The sequence below is a fragment of the Corvus moneduloides genome, chromosome 17, assembly GCF_009650955.1.
Source record: "Corvus moneduloides isolate bCorMon1 chromosome 17, bCorMon1.pri, whole genome shotgun sequence".
Taxonomy (NCBI): Eukaryota; Metazoa; Chordata; class Aves; order Passeriformes; family Corvidae; genus Corvus; species Corvus moneduloides.
Genome location: NC_045492.1, coordinates 5,839,307 through 5,863,093, shown reverse-complemented (window position 1 = coordinate 5,863,093; position 23,787 = coordinate 5,839,307). Strand labels below are relative to the sequence as shown.

The window sequence follows — 23,787 nt, the reverse complement described above, 5'->3', positions numbered from 1 at the left end:
CTCCACTGCTCACCCTAAGGCTTTGTGTCCCAGATGCTGAAGACTGAATATGTAAGTAACATCTCTGCTGTCTGTAGAAAGCCAAGGTGCACTGAAGTGCTGTCTGAACACCAGCTCTCCTCCCTGGCTTATTTCTTGGAATTTGCCTCAATTTCTTCATTATCTCCTGCTGCTGCTGCAGGAGCCAAGTGCTGAGTGATAGAGAAGGCAAGAGGAAGAACACGTGAATGCCAGAGGAAAGCAACATGACCCAACACCACTGTTAGGAAAATGATCCTTTGCTCTAGAAGCTTTCCCAGTGCCTGCAATGCATCTGGGGGATCTGAGGAGTTAGCAGGGCCCTGGTTTCCCTGCTCACACATTAGAGCACACACCCCGTGGCCCTGTGCAGCCAGGCAGGGCACAGAGATCCATCAGCATCCTTAAAACAGACTGCCTTGGGCTAACCAATAATATTGTTGTTCCTCTAACATACTCAAAAATCACTTGCAAACACCTCTCTGTTCCAAATACTTCCACGCTTGTACTGAAGCTGCAGAACTTACAATGCTCTGAGCTGCAAAGGAGACGAGGAGACTGCGCTGTCGAGCAAGAGCCAGGACAAATAACTTCTGCCATGCTGTTGGCTCTACAACAAACTTTAATACTCTGGAATTACACACTTCTACCCACAGCTGCTTACAGGTACCCTGGGGAAAGCTTTAAAGCAGAAGAGTTGTTATAAATCCCTTTCGTCCTGCTAGCTTGATACTCCCTCTCCCCCCCAAACATTTTTGACCTCTGTCCTTAGAAAAGGGATTTACACATAACACAGAAGTTACTCAGGAATTCAGATGTGTGGAAGAGAAGTCATGCAACTGTGATTATTGTTCAGCAGGGGTTTTACCACGTCCTCAAAGAAAAAAGGCCAGCACGAGGCAGTAAGGTCTCTCTTCAGCCTGTGACAGGACAGAAACCATCCCCTGCACCTCACAGAGCAGTGGGAAAAATACCCATCTTCTTTTGAGTGCCCAAATCAAAAACCTGGAGAGTTGATCTGATAGAAGGAGTCAGAAAAGTAAACGGGTTTGCTTCCAGTAGCCATAGAAGAGTGCAAAAGTGTCCAACATTCATCCTTTTTCCACAATTTATAATTTTTCCCCAAATCCTATGCCCTGTATGTACAAGTTCCCAAATCTCCAGACAGCCAGGTCCATGCCTGTGCCTTGAGGCAGAAGGGGACAGGAGTTATTCCAAATTACAGAGAAATTTCAACACCCTGGAGATGGTGCTGAGCTCTTCCATGTCTCACAGGCGCAGGATGGAGCCGGGAGTTTCTGAGCTCCACACAGCGTGTTCCTCAAAGGTTTGGAAAACAGATCTGAAAGATGCCACGCCACACACTGCCACCACTTTGGGATACTCACAGAGTTTATAAGTTCAGCCAAGTGACGATGAGGGGAATGCTGAGGATGGAAACGTTGGGAACACGGATCCAGGCAGAGCTTTGGGCCATGCTGGGGCTGCAGAGGTCGAACAAGCTGCCTTGAAATTTGGTTTTTCGTGACTCCCTTCTCAGCATCTCCCAGACGGCTGCTGCTTCCTTCTGGCACTCCCAGAGCACCGTCAGGGCACAGGTGTGGAATTCATCCCAATACCTGCAGCCAGGGAGACACCACGCTGTCAGACCCTTTGCACACCCACAGTGCTGGATGCCAGGCAGAGCCTTGCTGCCCTGAGCCTGCCCTCTAAGCAGCAACAACCCTCGTGTTTTGTGCAAGTTGCCCAGACTATTCATCCCCTCCATCATCTGCCAGAGCATCTTGGCTAAAACTCCGAATCTCAAAACACTGAAATTATTTATTCCTTTTTTTTCCTCCCCTTTTCTCTGGAAGTCAATAAAATCCATTATTTTCCATCAACAAATGTTTCCCTGAGTATCTCACACAGGCTGCAAACAAAGGCCCAGCACATCTCATTCATCACTTTCTCCAAGCTTTCTCCAAGCAGAGTCAAGGGCAAATGGGAGCACAAAGCACAGAGAAGGACAAGAGCTCCCACAGACTGTCACAGCTTTAACTGAGGTATGGGCAGGGGCAGGAGGAATTATTCACTGTGTTCTCATTAGAATCATCTCCATTTATCTGCTGGGTATTACTTGCACAAGTAGAAGCTGTTCAGTGGAAAGAGGCTTTTGGGGAGTAACAGAGGGAAAAGACAAAACAGGCAAAGAAAAAAAAACAAACCCGGGAGTTGCTCTGCTGTCCTGTCGCACATGGGCTGGGGCTGGGCACCACGCCCAGCTCCCTGCAAGCTGGGGACTGCCTGGAGGATAGGAGCAATTGCTCTGACACTTTCCCGGTGTCTGCCACCACACCAGGCACACATGCCACCCGTCAGGAAGGGGATGCAGCCCAGCTGGCTGAGTGGGGACACTGTGCACCCGAAAGGACAGCACGGTGCTGTCTGAGTGTGCTGTGCTGGAGATGACACCTTTGTGCAGACAGGCAAACCTGAGCACTCTGCTTACTTAGACCCAGGGCTTACGTCAGAACACCAGCTGTGAGGTAGTTCATTAAACCGAGTCACTGTGGCAGAATAAACGTCCCCAGATAATGAGAAAAGCTGCTGCCAACACTGGCAACCTCCGGCGCTCGCTCCCGATCTGCAGCGGCAGCAGAAGGCAGCTCTGACAGGTAAGAGTTAAACCTGACCCATGTCTTAAGGCAAAACAAGCTGGGGGAAGGTGAAGGAGAATGGCAGCTCCGGCCTGGATCTGCTTTCAGCTGGGATGGCAATTGCCAGCGTTTCAGCCTTCACAGCCCCCCATCTGCTCAGGCAGGCAGGCTGCTGGCAAGCACCTTGCCCGGCCGGCTCTGGGGCAGCGCTGCACACAGGGCTGAGACATCACCAGCCCCCACAGCAGCTCCTGGCTCCCTGTCCATCCCTCACCCACGCTCCTGGAGAGGGGACCACGGCACCAGAAATGCAAGCAGCAGTGGATAAGGCTGAGCGTCAAAGGCAAGTAATTCAGAAATATTTCCTGGCAGAAAGCTGGGACATCATCAACTTCCTGCTGGGGAAGATCTCAGGACCTGTTTCGGTGGTGGTCTGTGCCTCTGAGCTGTAAGAAAAACTCAGCTCGCACATTTCACGTGAGCTTCAGCGACAGAATCGCTCCTCCAGTCCCAGCATGGGCTGGGCTGACTCCTTGGGTGTTTCTAATACCAACAAGCCTCCTTTAAAAAAAACAACCAAAAAGTATAAATTCTGTCCAAAACAGCAGTTCCCATTTCAACCCAGCCGTAGGCAGGTCCCAGAGAGGTTGTTCATCCTGATCCAGGCTGTCTCCTGGAGAAGGGGGAATACAGAGCAGGCCACAGCCTGCAGGTTGGATTCCAGCAGCTCAGAAAGCCTGACCCCAGGGCACTCAGCCCTCCAACTTGCTCTGCCAGGTTTCCACCACCCCCAGGCACCTGGGTTTTCCCTTCATTGCTGCCTGCATTTCCTTGTAACTCCTGTTCACTCCCCATAGGTCGCTCTGGAGATGCAAAGCTGCCTCCATTTATCTCTGCAAACATTTTACATCCACCTTGTCTCTTCTGCTCGTCTGCTTTTTAAGCAGACCTCTCCCCAAACCTGCCCGACACCACCCCTCATCATCCAGCTCTTCTTCAGTTCTGCTAAAGTTAATATCCTCCCAATACCGTCATCTCAGGGCATCACTACAAACTCAGGCAAACCAGGGCTGGGACAATCCAAGCCTGAAGGATGAAGGGTTTGGACAGGGAGGGAGAAGGCTTGTTTTGGGCAGCAGGACCCACCTGATGCCCAGTGCAGGCTGCTGCCAGCAGTGCTGGGCCCTGGGCCAGAGCAGCCACTTGCACATCACTGCCTGAGTCCTGGGATCCAGGGGAGATTTTCCTGGGGTGCAGAGTGGGTCGCGTCTCTCCAGCCCCGCTCCTCCTGGCTGCGGGCATGCAGGGTCTCATGGGACCAGTGCTGGAGGCTGGAGCTGCTGCCAAGGACCAGGGATACAAACTCCGGTGGGAGACAGGCAGGAGATGGATGGATGGATGGATGGATGGACGGACGGACGGAGAAAGGAAGCTCACTGGGTTTATCTGCAACCGGAGGGAGGTGTGGAGCACATGTGTGTGTGCAGGCACGACGGGACTCAGGACAGCAGGACAGACAGGGGCAATGCCAAAAGACAGGCTGGCCATGCACCGTACTCACCTGCAGACTCGGCGCAGCCCCTGCAGCTCGATGCCCTCCTCCTCCTCGTACGTGGCCATGCTGTCCCCCAGCTTGAGGACGCAGTCCGAGAGGCCCCGGTAAGCGTCGGCACAGGCGGGTCCCGCTGCCAGCAGCCCGGCCAGGTGCCCTGCCAGCACCGGGGGGCGAAGTGAGCACCAGCGCCTTTGGAGACAGAGCCCACCTCCGCCCCGGGGTGCCCCAGCTCGGCGAGCGGCCCCTTCCACGCAGGACAGCCCCGAGCCCCCGCCGCCCCCCGCCTGTGCCCGGCGCTGTCGGCGTCTGCCCAGAGCCCGGCGGACACGGGGCAACCCGAGCCCAGCCCGCCCGGGCGGCCATCCCGGCACCGGCACCCCCGGCCCGGGGCGGGCGGTAGTGACCGGCGGGGGGACGGCCAGGGGAGCCCGCCCGCACGGAGGGAGAGAGGGAGGGAAGAATGGGACACCTCATCGCATCCCGTCCCCATCCCCCCCCGAATACCCCAGACACCGCCCGGTCCCCCCGCCCCGACATCCCCTCACCCAGGGCGAGGAGCAGCACGGCCGGGCCCCGCCGCTGCCCCATCCCTCCGCCGGGCTCGGGCTCCAGCTCCGCTCCCGCTGCCAGTGCCGGTGTCCGCACCACCGGGGCCGGCAGCGTTCCCCTCCCTCCCGCCTCCGCGGGGAGGGCACCCGTCCCCGGTCGCCGCTAATGAGCGGCTTCGGCCGCGGCTAATTAAGGAGGGGGCTGGGCCGAGGCTAACGAGCGTCCGGGAGCACCCCCAGCCCCTCACCCCGCAGCCCCGGGATCCCGCAGCCCTGCACCTCCCGCATCGCATCCCGCCGGGAGTCTCTGCCAGCACCCACAGCTCCACATACTCCGTAGCCACCTCCAGGCACCAGCGCCCAGGGCCCTCGGCACCAGCATCCTCACCCCAAAGCCCCCTGCCCACCACAACCTTTGCTGCCCACTGCAGGCGTGACGCAAGTGGGGGACATGGGACAGTGCCCGCTGCAGGAATCCGGGCAGGGCGAGGTTCTGTTCGCTTGGTACTCTTGAACAGCACAGGGGAACGCAATGAAGGGTGGGAAGCAAAGCCTAGAGCGTTTTAAGGGTCAAAGCCTTAAACATCAGCACCTACAGCTCCAAAACCTTCTGCCCAGACCCTGGCTCCAGCAATTCCCAAGGCTGCATGGCCTTTGTGGCATCAATTGGGATTTTGCATGTCTGTGGCCTGATCCTAGCTCTTGCTCCAGGAGTCCCTTTGGCTCCAGCAGGAAGGGGAACAGAAGGTTTCCTGCCTGCTTTGGTGGCATTGCTGTGGAGGCTGGTCATGTCAGACCCCTCTCCTTTCTGGTGATAGCTTTGCTCTTGGGGACACTGCTTTGCACCAGCCCATGAACACGACCAGTGCCCAGTACCAGGACCTTCGTAAGTGGAACCCCTCTGTGCACGGGTATCCTCACCCCCGGGGCAGCCGCACCACCACACGCAGACACCTCCAGCCCCAGGAACCCGGAGCAATTGGAAACCGCAACTCTGCAAACACTGTACACACCCAAATCTAATGCAAGAAGAGCTGAGGTGTGAAAACCAAAGACTATTTCTTTACAAAAGAGCAGCAAAAACAACAAACTACAACATTTATTTACAGATGAGTGTCACGTGCTGCATCTTCATCAGTCCTGGAAGAAAAGCAAGCAGCACAGTGATTTCAGTCAGGCTGCTGATGCACGTTCCATTTGCCACCAGCCTGGGAAATACAGGGCAAAGCCTGGCCCAGAGGTGTCACCGCATGGTCTCAGCTACCTGCAGGGACAAGCCAGCCCCAAGGGTGCTTCCCGAGAACCTGCACAATGCCCCAGGACACAGGGCTGCTCCATGGCATTAAGAGCAGAGTCTGCAGAATAGCTCAGCCACTCCTAAAGAAGTGGGATATGATGGAGAGGAAATTCCTCTGGGACAGGCACCCTCTACCAGCCCTGCCTGCTCTTTCTTCGGCCAAGGCTGGTGTCCTATCCGGACATGACCTCCCAGCTCTACCAGTTCTCGTGCCAGAAGCTGGCAAACAGCGATGTCTGTATGGCATCGGGCCCGAGGACATGTGGACATGATACCGCCGGGGCTTGGCAGGAGCCTCCCCCAGCACCACACAAGGACTGTTAGCACTGGGACTGGGATCCTCCCCTCGGGACAGGGCATGGCCAAGGAACCGGCTGGTTCCAGGCATGGAGTGGTGCTGCAAACTCCTTCCGGGCTCCCCCCACCTCTCCTCGCCTGCGGAGATTCTCGTTTCTCGGCAGCCACATTCCTTTGAGGGTGTTTATGGCTTTTCTGTCTCCCCGCTGTCCCAGGCTAAAATCGCCCCTTTTAAGGGAGCCACAGGACTACGGGTTGCTGGAGCTTTGCCGGCTGCAGGCTGCTCCTTTGCAATGTATCGCCTCATTTACTGGAAAAGCAGCCTTGCCTTGCCTTGTTTTTCTCTTGACTCCACAATTTTCTGATGGAGTCAAGCTGCAGCTCACTCTCAGCCCCATCCATGCACGCCTCCCAGAGAATAAGATGTATTTTCACCAGCAAGTGATTCACCTGTGCCTGGAACTGGTTTGCCTTTCCCTTAGCTGCTGATTCCTCCCCAGCTGCATCCTCACCCCGCAGCTCCCTGACTCACCTCCCAAACCTCTAATAAACGGGAAAAACCTGAGCAGGAAAGGCAGGAGGAACAAGTCACCTTACGTTTTCTCACAGTGACAGGGGCACTTTGATGCTGCCTCCCCCGGGGTCTTTTTGGCAGGAGCTGGACTCGGTGTCGTGGGGAGAAGAGGTGACAATCCGACCTGGGCTCGTGACCTGGGCATTTGCGGTTAGGGCGAGGGCTGTTGACACAAGACAGTGCTGTGAGCCTGCACTGGAGGCACAAGGGAGGCAGGGATGCTGCGGCAGCCGAGACAGATCCTGCAGGTTTCTGGCAAGACTTATTCTTAGGGCTCCGTACCAGGAGTGGAGACTTTCCACTGACTCCAGTGTCACTTATGTCCCCTCTCACCTTTTGGCCCGGGGCAGGCACGCTTTGCTACGAGTAAAAAAAAAAAAAACCATTATGTAGAGCTGGCTTGCCTGCAATGGTTTAATTGGAATAAAATGTGTGCCCCGCTGAGCGGCACGGCTTGTGCTGAAGAGCCAGGATGAGTCAGGCTCGGTGCCGATGATATCAGTGCTTTTTCTACGCCCTCCCGGCAAGGCAGGATGAAGGGGCCACGACAGTGAGGGGCCTGGGAACGTGTCACTCTGCACGGCCAGCACCCACATGTGTCGTCCCCGCAGCGGGGGTTCGGGATGCAGTGAGCCCTGGGGACCTCGGGGTGCTCCGAAAACTCGTGTGCGCACAAACAGCCTCCCTGCCTCGCAGCAGTGACTGGTGCCAAAAGACACAGACGTGTCACATAGCAGAGACCTGAGCTAATTCCCCGGCCCTGCCTCCTCGCCCCGCCACTGGCAAGGCTGGGCCGGGCCGGGCCGGGCCGGGCCGGGCAGGGGGGCAGTAGGGACGGTGCCGACAGGCTGATGCTGCCCGGAGGCCACACGGAGCTGTGAACAAGCCGGCGCCGGCAGGCACCCAGCAGAGATTTGCTCCTGCAGCTCCTCAGAGACCATAAGCCCCCACTCGTGCTACACCAGCCTGGTCCCCCCCAAACTGCAGTGCTGGCATCCCGCACTACGATGCAAATCATCAGGCAGGTGCTTATGGATAGGGATAAACATTTATGTGGACAAAATCCAAAACCGCCGTGAAAGCTGAAGCCAGCCCCAGGGTGCAGGCTCCGGGTCCCCAGCACAAAGCCGGTTTTCGGCAGCAGGAGGACCCAGGAGACATAGGGGCGACTGCAGAGCAACAGTAGCCAAAATAGAGCTGGGATACAAACAATACCTAGTTATCTATTGTTATGCAGACAGTGAGAGGAACACACTGAGGACGGGACAGGCGGGACACGCCACAGACACTGGAAACTCCCTTCCAGCCACAGCAAAGGGCACAGTGGATGTCCCCCATTCCGGCTTGGCAGTGACCAGGCTCCGGGCAGAGCTGGCGCAGGGCACGGCGAGGCACTGACTCACCCTGCTGAGACACAGGAAGGAGGCGGCGGCCAAGTCCGTGGCTCTGCCAAGGAGCAGCCCTGATGTGCAGGGCTGAACGTGGGAGAAAGCACCCCAGAGTGAGGTCTGCTGGGGATAAGGGTCTCACGAGGCCAGGAATGAGATGGGGAGGGAGCCCCTGGCCCATCAATACATCATGCTGTCCTCTCTCTCGCGGGAATGCATGAGCTGGGCATTTTGAGAAGATAAGCAAAGAAAAAGCAAGCATGAATGGTAACTGTTCTCCCTGCTCAGGCAGAGTCCCTGCCTCCCCCCGCCTCCCCCTGCCCACCTCCTGCCACGCGGGGCAAAGCTCCTGCCGGAGCAGGGCACCTGCAGGCCACCACTGCGGGCACTGATCTCTGCCTGGGGCGGCTGTGGTGGGGAGGGACCCTCTGCAGGGACCCTTCTTCGGGGCCAGGGACCCTGCCTGCATGGGGACTCTCCGTGGGTCCCAGGAACGTAGAGGACCGGGTACCGCGCACGGGAACCCTGCTCTCCATGGGGGCCAGGGACCCTTCACGGGGACCTTCTGATTCTCCCTGTTGGCCGGAGACCCCATCCCCGCCGCAGGACTCCCGGCGGCCCCGGCAGCGGCGGTGCGGGACCCCGGCGGGGCAGCGGGCGGGAGGCGCGGCCGCGGTGCCGCGGTGATGGGCGCGCCGGTACCGCCCCGTGCCGCGCCGAGCGCCGCCCCGCAGCGCGGCTTGGGAGAGCGGCGGCGGCGGGGGGGGCCCGCACTGAGCCCCGTCCCCCCGCCCGGCCCGGCCCGGTCCGGTCGCAGCAGCCGCATGTCGGGCCCCGGGGCGCAGAGCCGCGGCCGGCGGCTGCCCGGTAAGTGCCGGTCGCGGGGGTGGGCTCGGCGGGATGGGAGCGGGGCACCGCACCGGGCGGGCGGGCAGGGCTGGGGTGCCATATCCCCTCCATTCTCCCCGCAGCGTCCACCTGATGCCCCTGGCAAAGCGGCTGTGCCCCACCTGCCGCCCCCGGAGCCTCCGGCCCCGGCCGCCCCCGAGCCCCCCGCTGCACCAACCTGCTGCCAGCCCCGCTGCCCGGCTGCTTGTAGGGCAGGGGCTGCCCGCGGAGCTCCGTGCCTGGGACGGGGATGCTCGGGGACCGGGGGGATTTGAGGGACACCTGCTTGGGAAGTGGCAGAGCTCGGGAACCTGTTGGGTCACGGGCTTGTTTTGAAGTGGCATCGGCAGCCCTGGGAGCCCCGTGGCTCCCGGAATGAGCGGATCCCCCCATACCCGCAGGGCTGAGGATGCTGAGCAGAGCAAACTCATTGGCGAGCGGCGGGGCGAGCGGCAGCCGGGGGACCGGGGCTTGTAGAGGAGCAGCCTGCCAGGGACCGTGCCCGGGTCGTGCCTGCCGTGCCCCGGGCACCGCGCTGCCCCGTTCTCGTGCTTCTCCTCGCATGAAAGGAAGCAGGGCCCCGCAAATAGCAGGGTCTTATGACACAGCCTCTGCCGGGGAAGGAGCTCCGGGCGGCAGGGAGGGATATTTTTAGTGCTGAGACGCAGGGGATTTGGAGATCGCTCGGAGGAGTGCAGTCGATGAAACCACGGCACACACAGGGGTTACGAGGTGCCATGTCCTCTCTCCCAATTCCCCCCCCGCTGCTTTTCCCAGCAAGCAGCCCTGCCAAAACCACTGCCTTCCTCGCACTCGCCTGGTGCATTTCCTCTCATCAGGACTACGGTTATTTTTTGCTGTGCTGCAACACGAGGTCAGACGTACCGATGGAGAACTGTGCAGGGCATTAACACTCGGCAGCCGGCATCTGAGCATCCCATCTCTGCACGGCTTGACCCTGCGTGATTCTCTGGGGCACTGCCAGCTCTCCCCACCAGCCGCTTCTCCCAAGGCTGAAGGAGCTGAAAGCCCTTGGGAGTTATCCTTGTTCGGCAGGGGTTGTGCTGGGGCAGGGTGACAGGGAAAGGCTTGCCTTCTCTGCACAGCATCCCAGAAGATGCTGTGGCAGCTACGGAGCTGCATCGTCCCCCACCCATCTCCTCGCAGACTTTGTTGGGGGAGAAAGGTGCATCCTGGCAAGCTGGGAGCAGTGGGGCATACTGGGCTTCTCTGGAGGAGCAGAGTCAGGGGTTTGGGCTCCAGGAAGGCTCAGGGAGAAGGGCAAAAGCCAGCCTACTCCAGCTCTTTCATGCACCAGGGAACTGACCCATGCCTGGAGCAACCTCCCACTTAAACTCTGCTCACCTCCCCAGCACCTGCTGCTCCTTTCCACAGCCCATATTATTTTTCAGGACCTTCTTTAAATCCCTTGAAATCTCTGCAAGATATTGCAGAGCTGTGGCCTCAAGAAAAGGCCATTCCCATCCTCTCTTGGCCTTGTGCCTTCACTAACAATCCTTCTCCCAACTCAAACACACCCCTCCTATTTACCGGCACAGAGGGGGGTGTGCCGGGATCCTGTTGGCCATGAAGGATGAAAAGTGCATCCTCTCCCCGCAGAAAGGCAGCTGGGTCCGAGTACACTCAGCTGGTGCTCCCAGCACCCTCCAGCCCTGTCTGGCCCCTGCCCCATCCAAACTGCATCCCAGGAGCTGCTCCTCTTCCAGCCTGCTCTGGCGAAGGTGCGGATGGGAGAGCTCACAGAGCTTTGCCTCTCAGCCAACCCTCCCACGCCTTTCCCCACCACAGCGTGGCCACGAGCCCACACAACGCGAGGGGTGGTGGTTCCTCGGTGCGCCCTGGCAGGGCAGAGGGACCCAGTGGGGTCATCATCCTCGCTCACAGCTCACCCACCCTGCGGGCATCTGCCTAGGAGCAGGTGAGAAGGAAATCCCTGCCCGCCCTTCCTGCGGGGGATCCTGCCCTGTCCTGCCCGCCAAAACTCTGCACCAGTGTTTGGCCCCAGTTCCTCTCCGAGCTGCGCTGGCGAATAAGCCGTGAGAGCCGGAAGGATCTGAAGGCAGCGGGGCGCTCGGAGCCGCCGCAGCCGCGCTCGGCGGTTCAGCCAGCGGGGCAGAGCCTGGCTCTGAATGCTGATCAGCCTCCAGCCCCTTGGCTGAGCGGGCTGTAGTAATAACCATGACAATAGTAATAAAAGCCAGGCCACCAGCAGGTACCGACAGATCCCCCACGGTGCACAGGGGCCGCATTGTGTGTGCGAACGTGTCCCGCGGTGGGAACATGCCAGCCGGATGAGACAATCTCCGCGACGGACAGCCACGGAGTGTGACCGGCCGTCACATGGGGAAGGGCCGCGGCAGGGAACGCCGCGCTCCTTTATTTCGCCGGCGAGGGTTGCCGGGGGGCAGCCACACTAGCAGGGCTGTTCGCTCGCCCTGGGCCCGGAAGAGCCCTGCGAGGGGGGAAGGCTCCATCCCCGACTCTCACCGCGGTCACGGGTCAGGCAGGGCCAAGCACAGCCCCAGCTGCTGTCTCGCTGCCGGCGTTCCTTACATAATGGGATCTCAGTGCTCGTGCGCAACTCCCCGACCAGAGCTCGAAAACAAGTTCATAAACAGGTCCTGCTAATTTCTCCCTCAAGAAAAACCCTGGCGCCCACAGGAATGCTGCCACCAGCAGCCGTCATCGCTCTCCCCAAGCACACTTACTGCGAGTATCGGTCACGTGCCGGGGAGAGAGCATTTACAGCCCAGATCAGCCACATTCATGGCACACAGGACAGCGCCCAAGAGCATTTCGGTTCATTTTGTATTTGCACTGCAGGAGGATTTGGACACTCTGCTCCTTACCTCCACACTGAGGTCCCTTTGGCAAGATGTCCCATGGAGAGCTGGTCTGCCACCCTGAATCCCGGAGCCAGCACAGCCTCTGCCCTGAGCCCAGCCTCCTTACAGCTGGAGCACCATGGGCTCTCCTCGGTGTGGTGAACTGCGGCAGTTTGCCATGGATTCAGCACAGCTGGGCCGGGGAGCACAGCTCTGCCTGGGACAGCCAGCTGCTAAAGGGAGACAGCTCCATAATTGGTGCCTTGATCACTCCCTTCTTGTCCCTGGCTTCATTCTGTTCTGCACACAGCACAGGGAGGCTGGAGATTTTGCTGTACCCCAGCAGCACCGGGCTGCAGCCACCTGCTGAGGCAGCTTTTCCGGGAGGAAAGGTTCACTGGCACCACCATGCTGGGCCCTGCACAGCACACTGAGCCTCGGCACCAGAGCAGGCACCAGTGCTTTGGTCAGACATACCAAGGCAGAGACCCCTTCCGGCAGCCTGGATTGCTGCCCCAGGCAGTGCAGGAAGACGCTGAGCAGCCAGAAGAAGACCAGAGCCTTTTCCAAGGGAGTGTGTGGTGAGTCGCCCTGAGTCACGGTGCATTCCCACGTGGTGCTGCCAGCACAACCCAGCCCGCTGGGGCAGGCACCTGCAGATGATGGGGTTTCACTGAAGGATGCCCCAGAAACGGGATACAGAGAAGCCCTGGAAGAGCTCTCAGGAAGATGTGACATTGATCTCCACGACATCTCACCAGGCTCACCACCTTTCTCCTATGTGAGTCCTGTGCCACTCCATGCTGCTGACAGCCAGCTCCCCTGCTGTCCTTGCCCCTGCCCCTGCTCCTGCCAGACAGGGTGGGGATGCTGCTCCCTCTGTTCCCTCCTCCCCAGCCTGGAGGAGCAGAGGGTTTGGGCTGCGCTCAGGCAGAGCACAGGATGTTTGTTTGGTTTCCTTGGTTATTACACCGCCTGCTCCAATAATCACATTTTCCTTGTGCCGGTTGGGCCAAGTGCAGCAGAAAGGAAATGTGGAATGGCTGAGGTCAAACACCAGCCTGGGAACAGCTGGGGCCACCAACCACAGCCTCTCTGTGCCACTTGGGTCCTTGCTATTTTGGGTACCCAGCCCAAAAGCGAGTTACCAAGAGCAGAGATACAGCAACAAGCTCCTTCAACAACAGCCCAAGGGCTCCCATCGCTTCCTCCCGTGAGCTGGGGACAGAGGCACCGGCGGTGAACTGCGTGAGGAATTACAGGAATGAAAATGTTTGTGCAGGCAGAAGCCAAGCTGGCTGTGAGCGGGGATGTGAGTGGGAGCCTGCGAGCGTGGGTGCGGCTGCATTTATAGCGACGGTGGTGGCGGGGGTGTGCACAGGCAGTGCTGTGCACAGGCAGTGCTGTGCACGGGCAGGGGTGACAGGGTTGCCAGTTCCTTTTATTCCTTGTGCATTCTTCAGCCCAGAAAGCCTGGAGCACTAAGGCCAGCTCTTGACCCTGTGAGTTCCCCTGCTCGTTAGCATTCACAGACAGCCCTCTGTTTGGTAGCAGGGAAACTGAAACTTGAACGTGTGCAAACTCCTGCTGATCTCACACCAGCTCCCTTTCCCCCTTGACAATTCCCTTCAGCTGTTGTGAGCAGAGTGTATGAGCTCCCCATTCCCGGCTGCCCTGCACCTCAGGGGTGGAATCTGAGGCTCCAGCACAGCAAGTGCTGGTGACGCTGCTGTTCTGGTGTGTAACATCTATCCATGGTGACTAAATCAATGTGTGCTGGTAAAGCAGAGCAGAAGGGAACCACCAACCATCCAGCACAACCATGAAGTGTGAGTTGGGACAGGCAGAAGGGCTCAGACAGCCCTGCCTAGTCCAACTCTCTTCACCTTTACTCCCCAGCTGACATGGAGCAGGCCCAGCGGAACCTGGATGCAGAGCAAATGCAGCAGCAGCAGCTGAAACTACGAGACCGGCAGAAGTTCTTTGAGGAGGTTTTCCAGCATGATGTGGATTTCTTCTTCCCAATGTCTCACCTGCAGATAGAGCACCGGAGACGTACGTGCTGTGGGCACCAGCATGGGGCTGGAGGTGTTTCAGGGGACAATGACACAGGGGGTAGGGATTGGTGGGACATCCCCAGTTTAAACAGGACGTGCATGCCCTGCACCAAGATGGGACAACACTGGCTGCGTGTGGGTGTGCTGTGGATTACTCACACCCCTTAACTGAAGGCACTGTACCCAGGCTGGCGCCCTGTAGAGTCTGACTTCGGGCAGGCTGCATTTTGGAGCAGGGACAAGGACTGCAGTGACACAGCAGGGGTTTCCAGAGGAAACATGATGTTCCTGGGGACCTCTTATCAGCAAGTAGAATTCAGTTCCTTGTGGCAAGGCTGGTCTCCCTCCTCAGGGTCCTGCCTGCACAGGGCTGATGGTGCCTTTTGCCTGGCACTATCACTCACCGTTTCACTGGCCTCTGTCTCTGCAGCCCCCTTAGGCAGCATTTCCTCCATGGAGGTGAATGTGGACATGCTGGAGCAGATGGACGTGCTGGACCTGTCAGACCAGGACACTGTGGATGTGTTTCTGGGCTGTGGGACAGAGGAGAGCAGCATTGTTGGGTCCCTGCCAGGTATGTGCAGTCCCAAACCCTTTGTGGGCCAGGCTGGAAGCCCTTCCTGCCCCCCATGCCCACACTGACTCATTCCTCAGCCCCGGCCACCCTGTGGGCAGATCCACACCCCCCCAAAGGCAGACACTGGGGCTCAGTCTGTGAGGTTGGAGGGACCTCATACTGGGCTGTTCCACATCAGTATCCACCTCCACAGCCCACACATACAGACCCCTGTAAATACCTTATGCTGCAGAAGACAGAAGAGCCCAGGCACCTCCCAGAGTCTGTGGGTCAAATTCCCTTATCCTGAAGCTTCTCTGGAGCAGCCAGTGCCTTGTCACAACTCCTAAGGTCCCCACCATGCTGCAGAGCTCATTGTGCTGAGCAGGAAGGCTGCAGAACCTCTCCACCTCCCAGCTAGACCCCAGGGACCTGGGCTGGGGTCTTCAGGGAAACCATGGGGTGCCAGCATATTCCTCCCTACTCACACACTGTAATGAGGTCAAACCAAAAGTCTCCTCGCCTGCTGCAGCCAACAGCCCCACACAACGTGGCTCTGAGCTGTGTTTCAGGCAAGATGGAAGAGGCTCCGCTGCCAAAAACAGGGAAGGAATGTGCAGCAACTGGCCTGAGCCAAGCCGGGGGTGTGAGGTGGGGAATGGCTGCAGCAGCCACATGGGGAGCAGTCAGGAATGCATAGCTCACTGAGGAATTAGTCTTGCAGGGGCTATCCATGAAGCTTAGGCAGCAATAAACCTCCAAAAGCCTTTTTCGTTGTCATACTGCTCTCTTCTCCAGGGGCAGATGCCAGCCAGTGCCCAGAGGAGATCACCCTGCAAGTGCCCAAGGCAGCCGAGAGCAAGTCTCGCATTTCCTCCACGTCCTCCGCCTCCACGGATTTGAACAGCCTGGACACCAGCGAGGAGGGGGCCGAGACCCCTGTGGTGCAGTCGGATGAGGAGGACCTGCAGGAGGACAGTCCCAAAGAGCAGGTGGTGAGAAGCTAGCAGCCAGCTTTGCCCTGCTCCCAGCCTCCTCCGTACGGACTTGTCAGCCCAGAAGAAGGAAAGCTGCTGGTGCTCAGTAAACCCCATCCTGGACTGCTGCCCTGCCAGTGGGGAGAGATGGTTTTCCTCTCCTCTCCCTCCACGTGTTCTTCTGGCAGCCAAAGGAGAAGGATAGGGGTATTGTAAGCTCCCAAAATTAACTCTTCAGGCTTTGCTGCTAACACTCCCTGCTTCACCCCCTCCAATATGCTCAGCATCCCACAGCCCCACCATTCCCAGAAAGCCATCCCTTAGGATCCCAGTTCCCCCTGCCCTACTGACAAAGGTTCTGTCCAGACAAGCACTTAATGATGGCACAGAGAGAAATAACACTGATCTAACCAAGCAGTGGGTGTGTGTGTCATTGGGAGAAAACAGCATGGGGGATGAGGGTTCAGAGTGGATTGCAGGACAGAGAGCAGTGCAAAGCCAGTGTGCTCATTGTGCCATGCAGGAGCAAATGAAACCTCCTGTTGCACAGGCTGGGGATGGTTCCTGCACCCAGGGCAGGAGCAGACAGCACAGACCTTGGCAGAGAAGGGCTGGTGGTACAGCAGGTCACGATGCTGGGCAACTCGGGCTCGGCCTCCAGGATGGAGAGAGCCACACAGACGCAGCTGGCCTGAGCAGGCCTGGGGTGCTCCTGACCTGGAACCACCAGCCATGAGCACACTGGGGACTTCCCACGCAAATGGGCTGAGCAGAGAACACCAGCAGCTGCTCCCCCAGTGCTGCTCCACAGGAGTGAAGTACCACCTCACAGCCCATTGTGCTTGGTCCCTGCAGGCCAGGCCAAGAGGAGTTGGGCACAAAGCTGGCCACAGGCCCCTTGCCAGTATCAGCACTTGCAGGCCACCAAAGCACTGTCCCTGCTCCTGCCTCAGCACAACCGTGGTCACCACGGGGAAAGGAGCCTGGGAGATAAGCAATAGAAGCCAGGGAATGCTCCTCATCCTGGCTGCTTCCCAGGGGGTGTTGAGACATTACTGCACTGCTCCTGTGTCAGCCAACACTTTGTGGGACCAGCTGGAGTGCCCCATATCCAAGTGCAGCATAAATATGTTGCATGTGCTGCCTGAAGATGGGAAATTGATCAAGAAGAGAAAAAAGGGCCAGGCTCCATGACTTTTCAGATCGTAGCACAGGGGCTTCCCTAACTAGGTACAGGGTAATTAATAGCTCTGGGTGGATGTTTTTACCTTTAATTTGGCTGATCACTTCCAAAATGCACCTAAACCTTTATTACCTACCAGCATCCTGTTGCAAAGAGTTGCCCAGTGTAAAAAAAAACCAAACCCAACAATATTATGTAAATATGCCCTTTTTTTTTTTTCTGGGCATGCTGACTTTCTGGTTTTATGTGATGCCATTAATTAGCAACACGGGAAAAAGAGATATAAAGTAACTGTATTCTTTACAAATACTGAATCACATCGTCAGTTCCAAGTTAATGTTGCATGACTACCTTAGCTCTGAGCAAGTAAGTGGGTAATCAACAAGTCACAGCAGCCGGTAAGTGACAACCACACGACGTGATAATTTTTATGCTTATTTCCTGCTGGAGCAAATCATCACCATTCTCAAATCATCACCGGGAGAATAGGAGATGGTGTGAGCTCCATGGGACCGTCACCGCCGGCGCTGCCTTGCTGTGGCTGCCGTTCCCTTCCCCGCGGGGCGGCCTCGGGCCGGAGGATGCTGGAAGCGGGGCGCTCCCGGATGGCTCTGCACCCGGAGGTAGACGCTGCCCTCCGGAAAGGAGACAAGGAGCGAGGGAGAGCCGTCAGCCGCGGGAAGAGCTGGAAGAGAGATCACTTCCCTTGCTAAGATGGGAAGTCACCCGGGGACAGACCACAGTCCTTGCAGCATCCTCGGGCACAGCCGAGCCCTGCTGGGAACCACCCAAGCTGCGGCCGCGCCAGGGCTTCCCCTGCAGCACCAATTTCAAAGTGGTGGCAGGGAGCCCTCGGGGAGCAGCTTAGCCCCCTCTCAAACCGCCAGAGCAGGCCCCGATGATCCCTGTGGGTCCCTTCCAACGCAGAATACTCTGCGGAGAATACTGTGCGGTTCTGTGAAAGCGGTGGCGCTCGCTGCTGGGCTCGGAGCACGCGTAGGCACAGCCAGGCTGGCGCGTCACCCCGCGGAGGCTCCAGGCCCGCTCCGTTCAGCAGCTCCCGGTCCCAGGCCGGGACAGCCCCGCGGCCCGGCCGAGGGAGCGTCTCCATGGCACCCCCGGAAGCGGCGCCATTGGCGGCGCGGGCGGAAGCGGAAGCGGCGCGGCGCGGCGCGGGGCGGGGCGGGCGGCGGGATGGCGGCGGCGGCGGCGCTGCTGCTGCTGCTGCTGGTGGCGGCAGGGCCCGGGCCCGGGCGGGCGGGCACGGGGCGGGAGCGGCGGGACGCGCTGCGGGAGGAGCTGCTGCTGAGCCCGCTGCCCACCGGCGACGTGGCCGCCACCTTCCAGTTCCGCACGCGCTGGGACGCGGACCTGCAGCGGGGCGCAGGTAAGGCGGGCCCGGCCGGGGCGGACCGCGCCGCTATTGGCTGGTCTGGGGGCGGACCGCGCCGCTATTGGCTGGTCTGGGGGCGGACCGGGCTGTTATTGGCTGGGGCGCGGCGCAGGGGCGGGGCTATCGCGACGTGATGTTTGCATCGAGCGATGACGTCAGCGGTGCGAGTGACGTCAGAGGCGGGGTGAGGAGCAGGGACAGCGCAGAGCGGGGCTGTGGGGACAGAGGGTTACGGTGACATCACACGAGAGGGCTCGGGGCCGTGATGCAAGCGGGCTGTGTGTGATGGTGCAAGCAGAGGCAGTGTCGGGGTGGGTGGTGTCATGTTTGGGCAGGCCCTGGTGCGGTGTCAGGGGAAGGGATCAGGGGATGAGATGGGCAGGGACTAACGCTGCCCACAGTCTCTCACTACAGGCTCTTCCCAAAGGCACTGGGGCGGCTGGTGGCAGCGCTGGGCGTGAGGGAGCTCCACCTCGCCCTTACCCAGGGCTTCTGGCGCACCCGGTACTGGGGGCAGCCGCCCCTCCAGGCACCCGCCGGCGCTGAGCTCTGGGTTTGGTTCCAGCCCACAGTCACCGAGTAGGTACCCCAGCCATGGATCTGTCCCTCTGGGTCTCCTCTGTGGCCTCTGCTCCCAGGAGCTGTTGCTCTTCTCTCATGAGGCAGCCACAGTGTGTGAGCGGGCCTCCTGGTTTGCAAAATGTCTACTGGAAAGAGGAGCCCAGGAGTAGCTCTAAAAAACACAGAACATATCCCCATCTGTTCACAGGACAGGATATGGTGCTGAGGGCAAAACCTTGTTCACTAAAGGACCAAGTAATTCCCTTGTGGGCATCTGTGATGACAAACCCCTTGCTACACTAATACAGCAGGACTATATCTTGACCTCTCATCCATGACTCACATCCTTTGACTGACATCCAGTACCTGTCACCATCTCCCTTAGCACACCACCCCTGTTCAAGCTGCAGCAGCCCTGTGAGGACTCAGAGAGCTCTTTCCTCCCTAGAAGTGTCCCATTCCTTGCCTGCTGGTCAGGTCAGCCTTTGGAGCTGCACCAAGGCATTGCTTCAAGTCTCAGAGCCCCTTCCCCATTCACACACGTCACCTCCTGCATGCTCCGTGCTCCCCTGGCCTCTCTCCTCACATACCAGCTGTGCCCACTGCCATGTCCCTTGGCTGTGTGATGCCTGTGTGTCCCTGCTGTCCCCAAAATCTAACGTGTTAAAATAAAATACCAAGAGAGCTGGGGAGTGCAAGCCCAGCAGCCTCTCTGCCCACTCCATGCAGCTCCTGTAATCCAATGTGGTCACCCCACTGTATTTACTAAATATTACTGACTTAATGCTTGTTGTTCCAGGGATTTGAGCTGCTGAGTAATTTCTGCTATCTGTTCTCACACAGTGTTGACAAAGCCTGGAAAGAACTGAGTAACATCCTTTCAGGAATATTCTGTGCTTCTCTCAACTTCATTGACTCGACCAACACAGTGATTCCAACAGCATCCTTCAAACCCCTGGGCTTAGCCAACGGTGAGCCTGGCTGTGCCCTATCACTCTTGCCTCTCAGTTTAGTTCTGCCCCATGCCACTGCCAAGATTCCAGGTGCAGGTCCTGCAACAAGTCTGGGTCTGGGTGTGTGCAACAGGGTCCATTAACCTCCTCCTGGAAGCATTTCCTTTCCCCACACAAGGCTTAGGTCTGAACAGAGGAAACCCACAAGTAGTACATGGCAGATACTCCCAGGCCCTTACCTGTCTCTCTGAAAAGTATTTTATATAACAGTGAGAACTAAAGGATTTAAGGCACTCAAGAAAAAAACTGCTACAATATATCCTTACCTATTCTTTCCAATCACTCTGAACAGAGTGGGATCTACTTCTGATGGAGGTCCTGGCATTTCAGGCATACTGAGAGGGTGATGGGCTGTGGGGTGGAACAGATCTGCTGCTGTCCTCACACCTGTAGCAGTACCAGGCTGCTGACCCTCCCTGTCCCTGCCCAGGGACAGATCACCATCTCCTGCGTTACGCTGTCCTGCCCCGGGAAGTCGTCTGCACAGAGAACCTCACCCCTTGGAAGAAGTTGCTGCCATGTGGCTCAAAGGTACAGACAAGTCCTGCTGCCTAATTGGGCCACTCCTGATGGACCTGGGCTCCCAACAGCAATCCAGGAGCATGCACGGGGAAGTTCCAGTGGGACCTTTCTCTTAGGAGCAGAGGACAGGGCAGGGGCTGAGTTTCTCCTTTGCTTCCTGCAGGCTGGGCTCGCTGTGCTGCTGAAGGCCGAGCGCTTGTTCCACAGCAGCTACCACTCACAGGCAGTGCACATCCGCCCCGTCTGCAGGGTGAGTGCTGGGCTCAGCTCCCTCCCTGAACACCCCAAGAGAAAATCCAAAGCCACCTTGTCACATTGCAAGGAATCACACTGGTTTGCCCAGCTACCCTGTGGTGGGTTCACTGTGTCTAACAGCTGTCATCCTGCTTCTCTGGTCACCCCCATGGGAATCTTGCAATCCTGGTGGAGTTCCAGCTCCATCCTGGTGTCCTGCCCCTCCAGAAGGTGTGATCAGAGCTGCTTGTCTCTTTCTTGTCTAGGATGCCTCCTGTCTGGCAGTGTCCTGGGAGCTCAGACAGACCCTCACTGTGGTCTTTGACTTCTTTTCCAGTGGCCAAGGAAAGAAAGGTAAGCTTGATAGCTGTGCTCGAGTGCTTCCAGTCTGCAGCACTTGACCTGCTACCTAACCTTCCTTCTCACAGACTGGTCCCTCTTTAAGATGTTCTCTCGCACGCTGACTGACTCGTGTCCTCTGGCATCGCAGAGCAAAGTCTACGTTGACATTTCCCCTAAGAACAAGGTAAGCTCATGAGCCAGAGAGCATGCCCTCCTCCCTCAGTTCAGCCACTTCATGTGGCTCTGAAACATCCTCTCCTCCCTAGAAGTGTCCAGGGCATAGAAGGGCATGGCCTGGCCCCTGGAAACCTTCCAGGGCTGATGAAGGGAGGTGATTTCCTTGCTCTGAGCAGGGCTGAGGGGATGAGCCTGGTGGTGTTAGCAAGAGCACGGAGCTGGCTCTTGGGTGGGAAAGCTCAGGGCCACCTGGAGGGACTTTGCCCAGTGCTGCCAGTTTCTTCAAGGGGCACTTTTTCCTTTCATGGTCCATTTGCTTTCCTCAGGAAAAGGAGCTACTGGAAGTGTCCCCCCCTCCAACATCTGTGCATGAAGCTATTGTCCAGGGAGACAAGAAAACCTATGCTGTCTATGACCTGCTGAGCCCCTCGCTGTTCAACACATCTCGCAGCCTCAATGTGCAGCTGAAGTGGAAGCGGCCCCAAGACAGCTGTGAGTGAGCAGAACTTCATCTGCACCACTGGCCAAGGCTCCAGGGCTGAAAATCACCCCACTCCTGTCCTTCTCTTCCACAGCAGAAATGCCCATTCCCACACTCCATGCTCAGCGTTACGTGGGGGGGTACGGGCTGCAGACCGGGGAGATTTGCACCCTCATCTACAACACTCACCCCTACCGGGCCTTCCCCGTGATCCTGCTGGAGACTGTGCCCTGGTACCTGCGGCTCTACGTGCACACCCTGACTATCACCACCAAGGGGAAGGAAAACAAGCCAAGTAAGTAAATCCTCCAAGGAGCACACGCCACCCGCTTCCCTTGGCATGAGTGGCTCATTCCAAAGATGGTTTAGTCCCTCCCTCAGGCCCCAGTGATCCCTGGGAAACTGGATTGTGAAACAAAACATCTTGGGATGTTTTCCTAGCCTCAAGTTCAGTGAGGCCAGCAGATGAGACCATTTAAGTTTGTTTTATTTATAAGAGGCACATGGATGGTGTTTGGTAATCCAACAAGGGTCTAAACCAAGGTGATTTAATTTTTGTAGCACAGGAAGCTCAATTTAAAACTGATGCCTGGGTTTTATTTTGCATTTATACCTTTCCTTATGAACACCTGAATTTCATGGGTCAGTAGCTTTAAAAACCAGCTAAATTTAGCTTTAACACATGCTTTTTGCTATGGCTACATCTTCACTTGCCCAGAAAACCTCTCTCAGGACAGTGGAAGCAGGAGCACCCACCTCATGGGAGATGTCCAGGCAATGTGAAACTGGACAAGGCCCCTGTGGTGCCATTGCCAACATCTCTTTGGGGTTAGGTTACATCCACTACCAGCCAGCCCAGGACCGGAGACGGCCTCACCTCTTGGAAATGCTGATCCAGCTGCCAGCTAACTCCGTCACCAAGATCACAATCCAGTTTGAGAGGGCCTTATTGAAGTGGACAGAGTACCCACCTGACCCCAATCACGGCTTTTATGTCGGGTAGTGACATTCCTCAGCTCCTCATCCCTTTCTGGGCCTTGCTGCCCAGGTCTCTGGGGAGGTCTTTGCTGTCAGGACTGACACTGGTGTGTTCTTTGTGCCCTTAGTTCATCTGTGCTCAGTGCCCTGGTTCCCAGTGTCACTGCGATGAAGGACATGGATATGGAGCAGAGCCCTCTCTTCACCTCGCTGTGAGTGTGCTTGTGCTGGGAGCAGGGCTGTGCCACAGCCTGAGGGCTGTGGCTGCTCTCATCCTGTCTGGTGAGCACAAAGCAATGGGTCCTGTGCAGGCTGACCCCCCCTTTCCTTCTTCCACTCTCCAGGTTTCCTTCCTCTGATGGCTCCAGCTATTTTGTGCGCCTGTACACGGAGCCACTGCTGGTGAACCTGCCAACACCAGACTTCAGCATGCCCTATAACGTCATCTGCCTCACCTGCACCGTGGTGGCCGTGTGCTACGGCTCCTTCTACAACCTGCTGACCAGAACGTTCCACGTGGAGGAGCCGAGCCGGGGCGGGCTGGCCAAGCGGCTGGCCAACGTCATCCGAAAATTCAGAGGGGTACCCCCACTCTGAGAGGAACCAGGGCAGCCAGCACTGCCTGCAGAGCTCTGTGGGGAGACTCGGGGAGCAGAGCACTGCTGCCTCTTGTCTTGCTGGAAGCAGCTTGTTCTGTTTTGCTGCCTGGACCTCTCTTTGGGATCCAAAAAGCTGAGACATCACTTCCATTGCTAGGATGGGGAATGGCTCTAAGCCCATTGACTACTGAACTGCACTGCTATGGGATTGGGAAAATTAAAAGACTTCTGTTTGGGAGAGGTGTAACTTACATGCTGGGAATGGTGCTGGAAGTACACTTGAGTGTTTTTTATGTTTGTGCTGCTTCTGTTTGGTTTTACTTTCTCAGCCCCAAAGGCAGAGTTGACACTCTAAGACTGTGAGCTGCCAAGTGTGTAGCACACTGCCTGATCAGCTGGGATTTGATGCAGGCAGGACCAGGCAAGGGGGTTTGATCTGCAGCAAAGAGGGATTTATCTGCTCTGACATCTCACCTTTCACAATTGCCACATTTCACAGATGTGTCCTGTCACAGTTGGCCACATTTAAGCCGGTTTGCAAATTAATTGTTGGCCACAGTGTACGTCTGTCCCCTTAGCAATGGCAAGGCTTTATTTTCTTTCACAGGAAAAAGCTTCTCTTGCTCACAAGTTCTATTTGCAGCATTTTGAAACCCCTCCACCT

At 57.6% G+C, this 23,787-nt stretch overlaps 3 protein-coding genes across 6 annotated transcripts; 2 read left to right on the top strand and 1 right to left on the bottom strand.

The window, feature by feature from the left end:
- Window positions 1-617: 617 nt before the first annotated feature.
- LOC116452376 (neuritin-like) lies at window positions 618-4,944 on the bottom strand. Of its 2 annotated transcripts, none has more exons than XM_032126788.1 (3): window positions 4,758-4,944; window positions 4,219-4,366; window positions 618-1,637 (listed from the first exon to the last, which is right to left on the bottom strand). In XM_032126788.1, the coding sequence occupies exons 1-3, from the start codon at window positions 4,798-4,800 to the stop codon at window positions 1,412-1,414; spliced, it is 417 nt and encodes a 138-aa protein (XP_031982679.1). In that variant the 5' UTR covers window positions 4,801-4,944; the 3' UTR covers window positions 618-1,411. The 2 variants fall into 2 exon arrangements, with proteins under 2 accessions (XP_031982679.1, XP_031982678.1); XM_032126787.1 differs by lacking the exon at window positions 4,758-4,944 and adding an exon at window positions 3,804-4,103 and having other exon boundaries at window positions 1,555-1,637; window positions 4,219-4,724.
- Window positions 4,945-8,560: 3,616 nt separating this feature from the next.
- On the top strand, window positions 8,561-16,057 carry DBNDD2 (dysbindin domain containing 2). Of its 3 annotated transcripts, none has more exons than XM_032126790.1 (4): window positions 8,561-8,583; window positions 13,950-14,105; window positions 14,538-14,681; window positions 15,462-16,057. In XM_032126790.1, exons 1-4 carry the CDS (start codon window positions 8,577-8,579, stop codon window positions 15,668-15,670), a joined length of 516 nt encoding a protein of 171 aa, XP_031982681.1. In that variant the 5' UTR covers window positions 8,561-8,576; the 3' UTR covers window positions 15,671-16,057. The 3 variants fall into 3 exon arrangements, with proteins under 3 accessions (XP_031982681.1, XP_031982680.1, XP_031982682.1); XM_032126789.1 differs by lacking the exon at window positions 8,561-8,583 and adding an exon at window positions 8,953-9,183; XM_032126791.1 differs by lacking the exon at window positions 8,561-8,583 and adding an exon at window positions 12,422-12,631.
- Window positions 16,058-18,017: 1,960 nt separating this feature from the next.
- On the top strand, window positions 18,018-23,420 carry PIGT (phosphatidylinositol glycan anchor biosynthesis class T). The gene is made up of 12 exons (XM_032126786.1): window positions 18,018-18,210; window positions 18,618-18,795; window positions 19,621-19,748; window positions 20,221-20,321; window positions 20,476-20,562; window positions 20,813-20,900; window positions 20,975-21,072; window positions 21,392-21,557; window positions 21,641-21,841; window positions 22,380-22,545; window positions 22,653-22,736; window positions 22,869-23,420. The coding sequence occupies exons 1-12, from the start codon at window positions 18,018-18,020 to the stop codon at window positions 23,119-23,121; spliced, it is 1,743 nt and encodes a 580-aa protein (XP_031982677.1). The 3' UTR covers window positions 23,122-23,420.
- The last annotated feature ends 367 nt before the right edge of the window (window positions 23,421-23,787 follow it).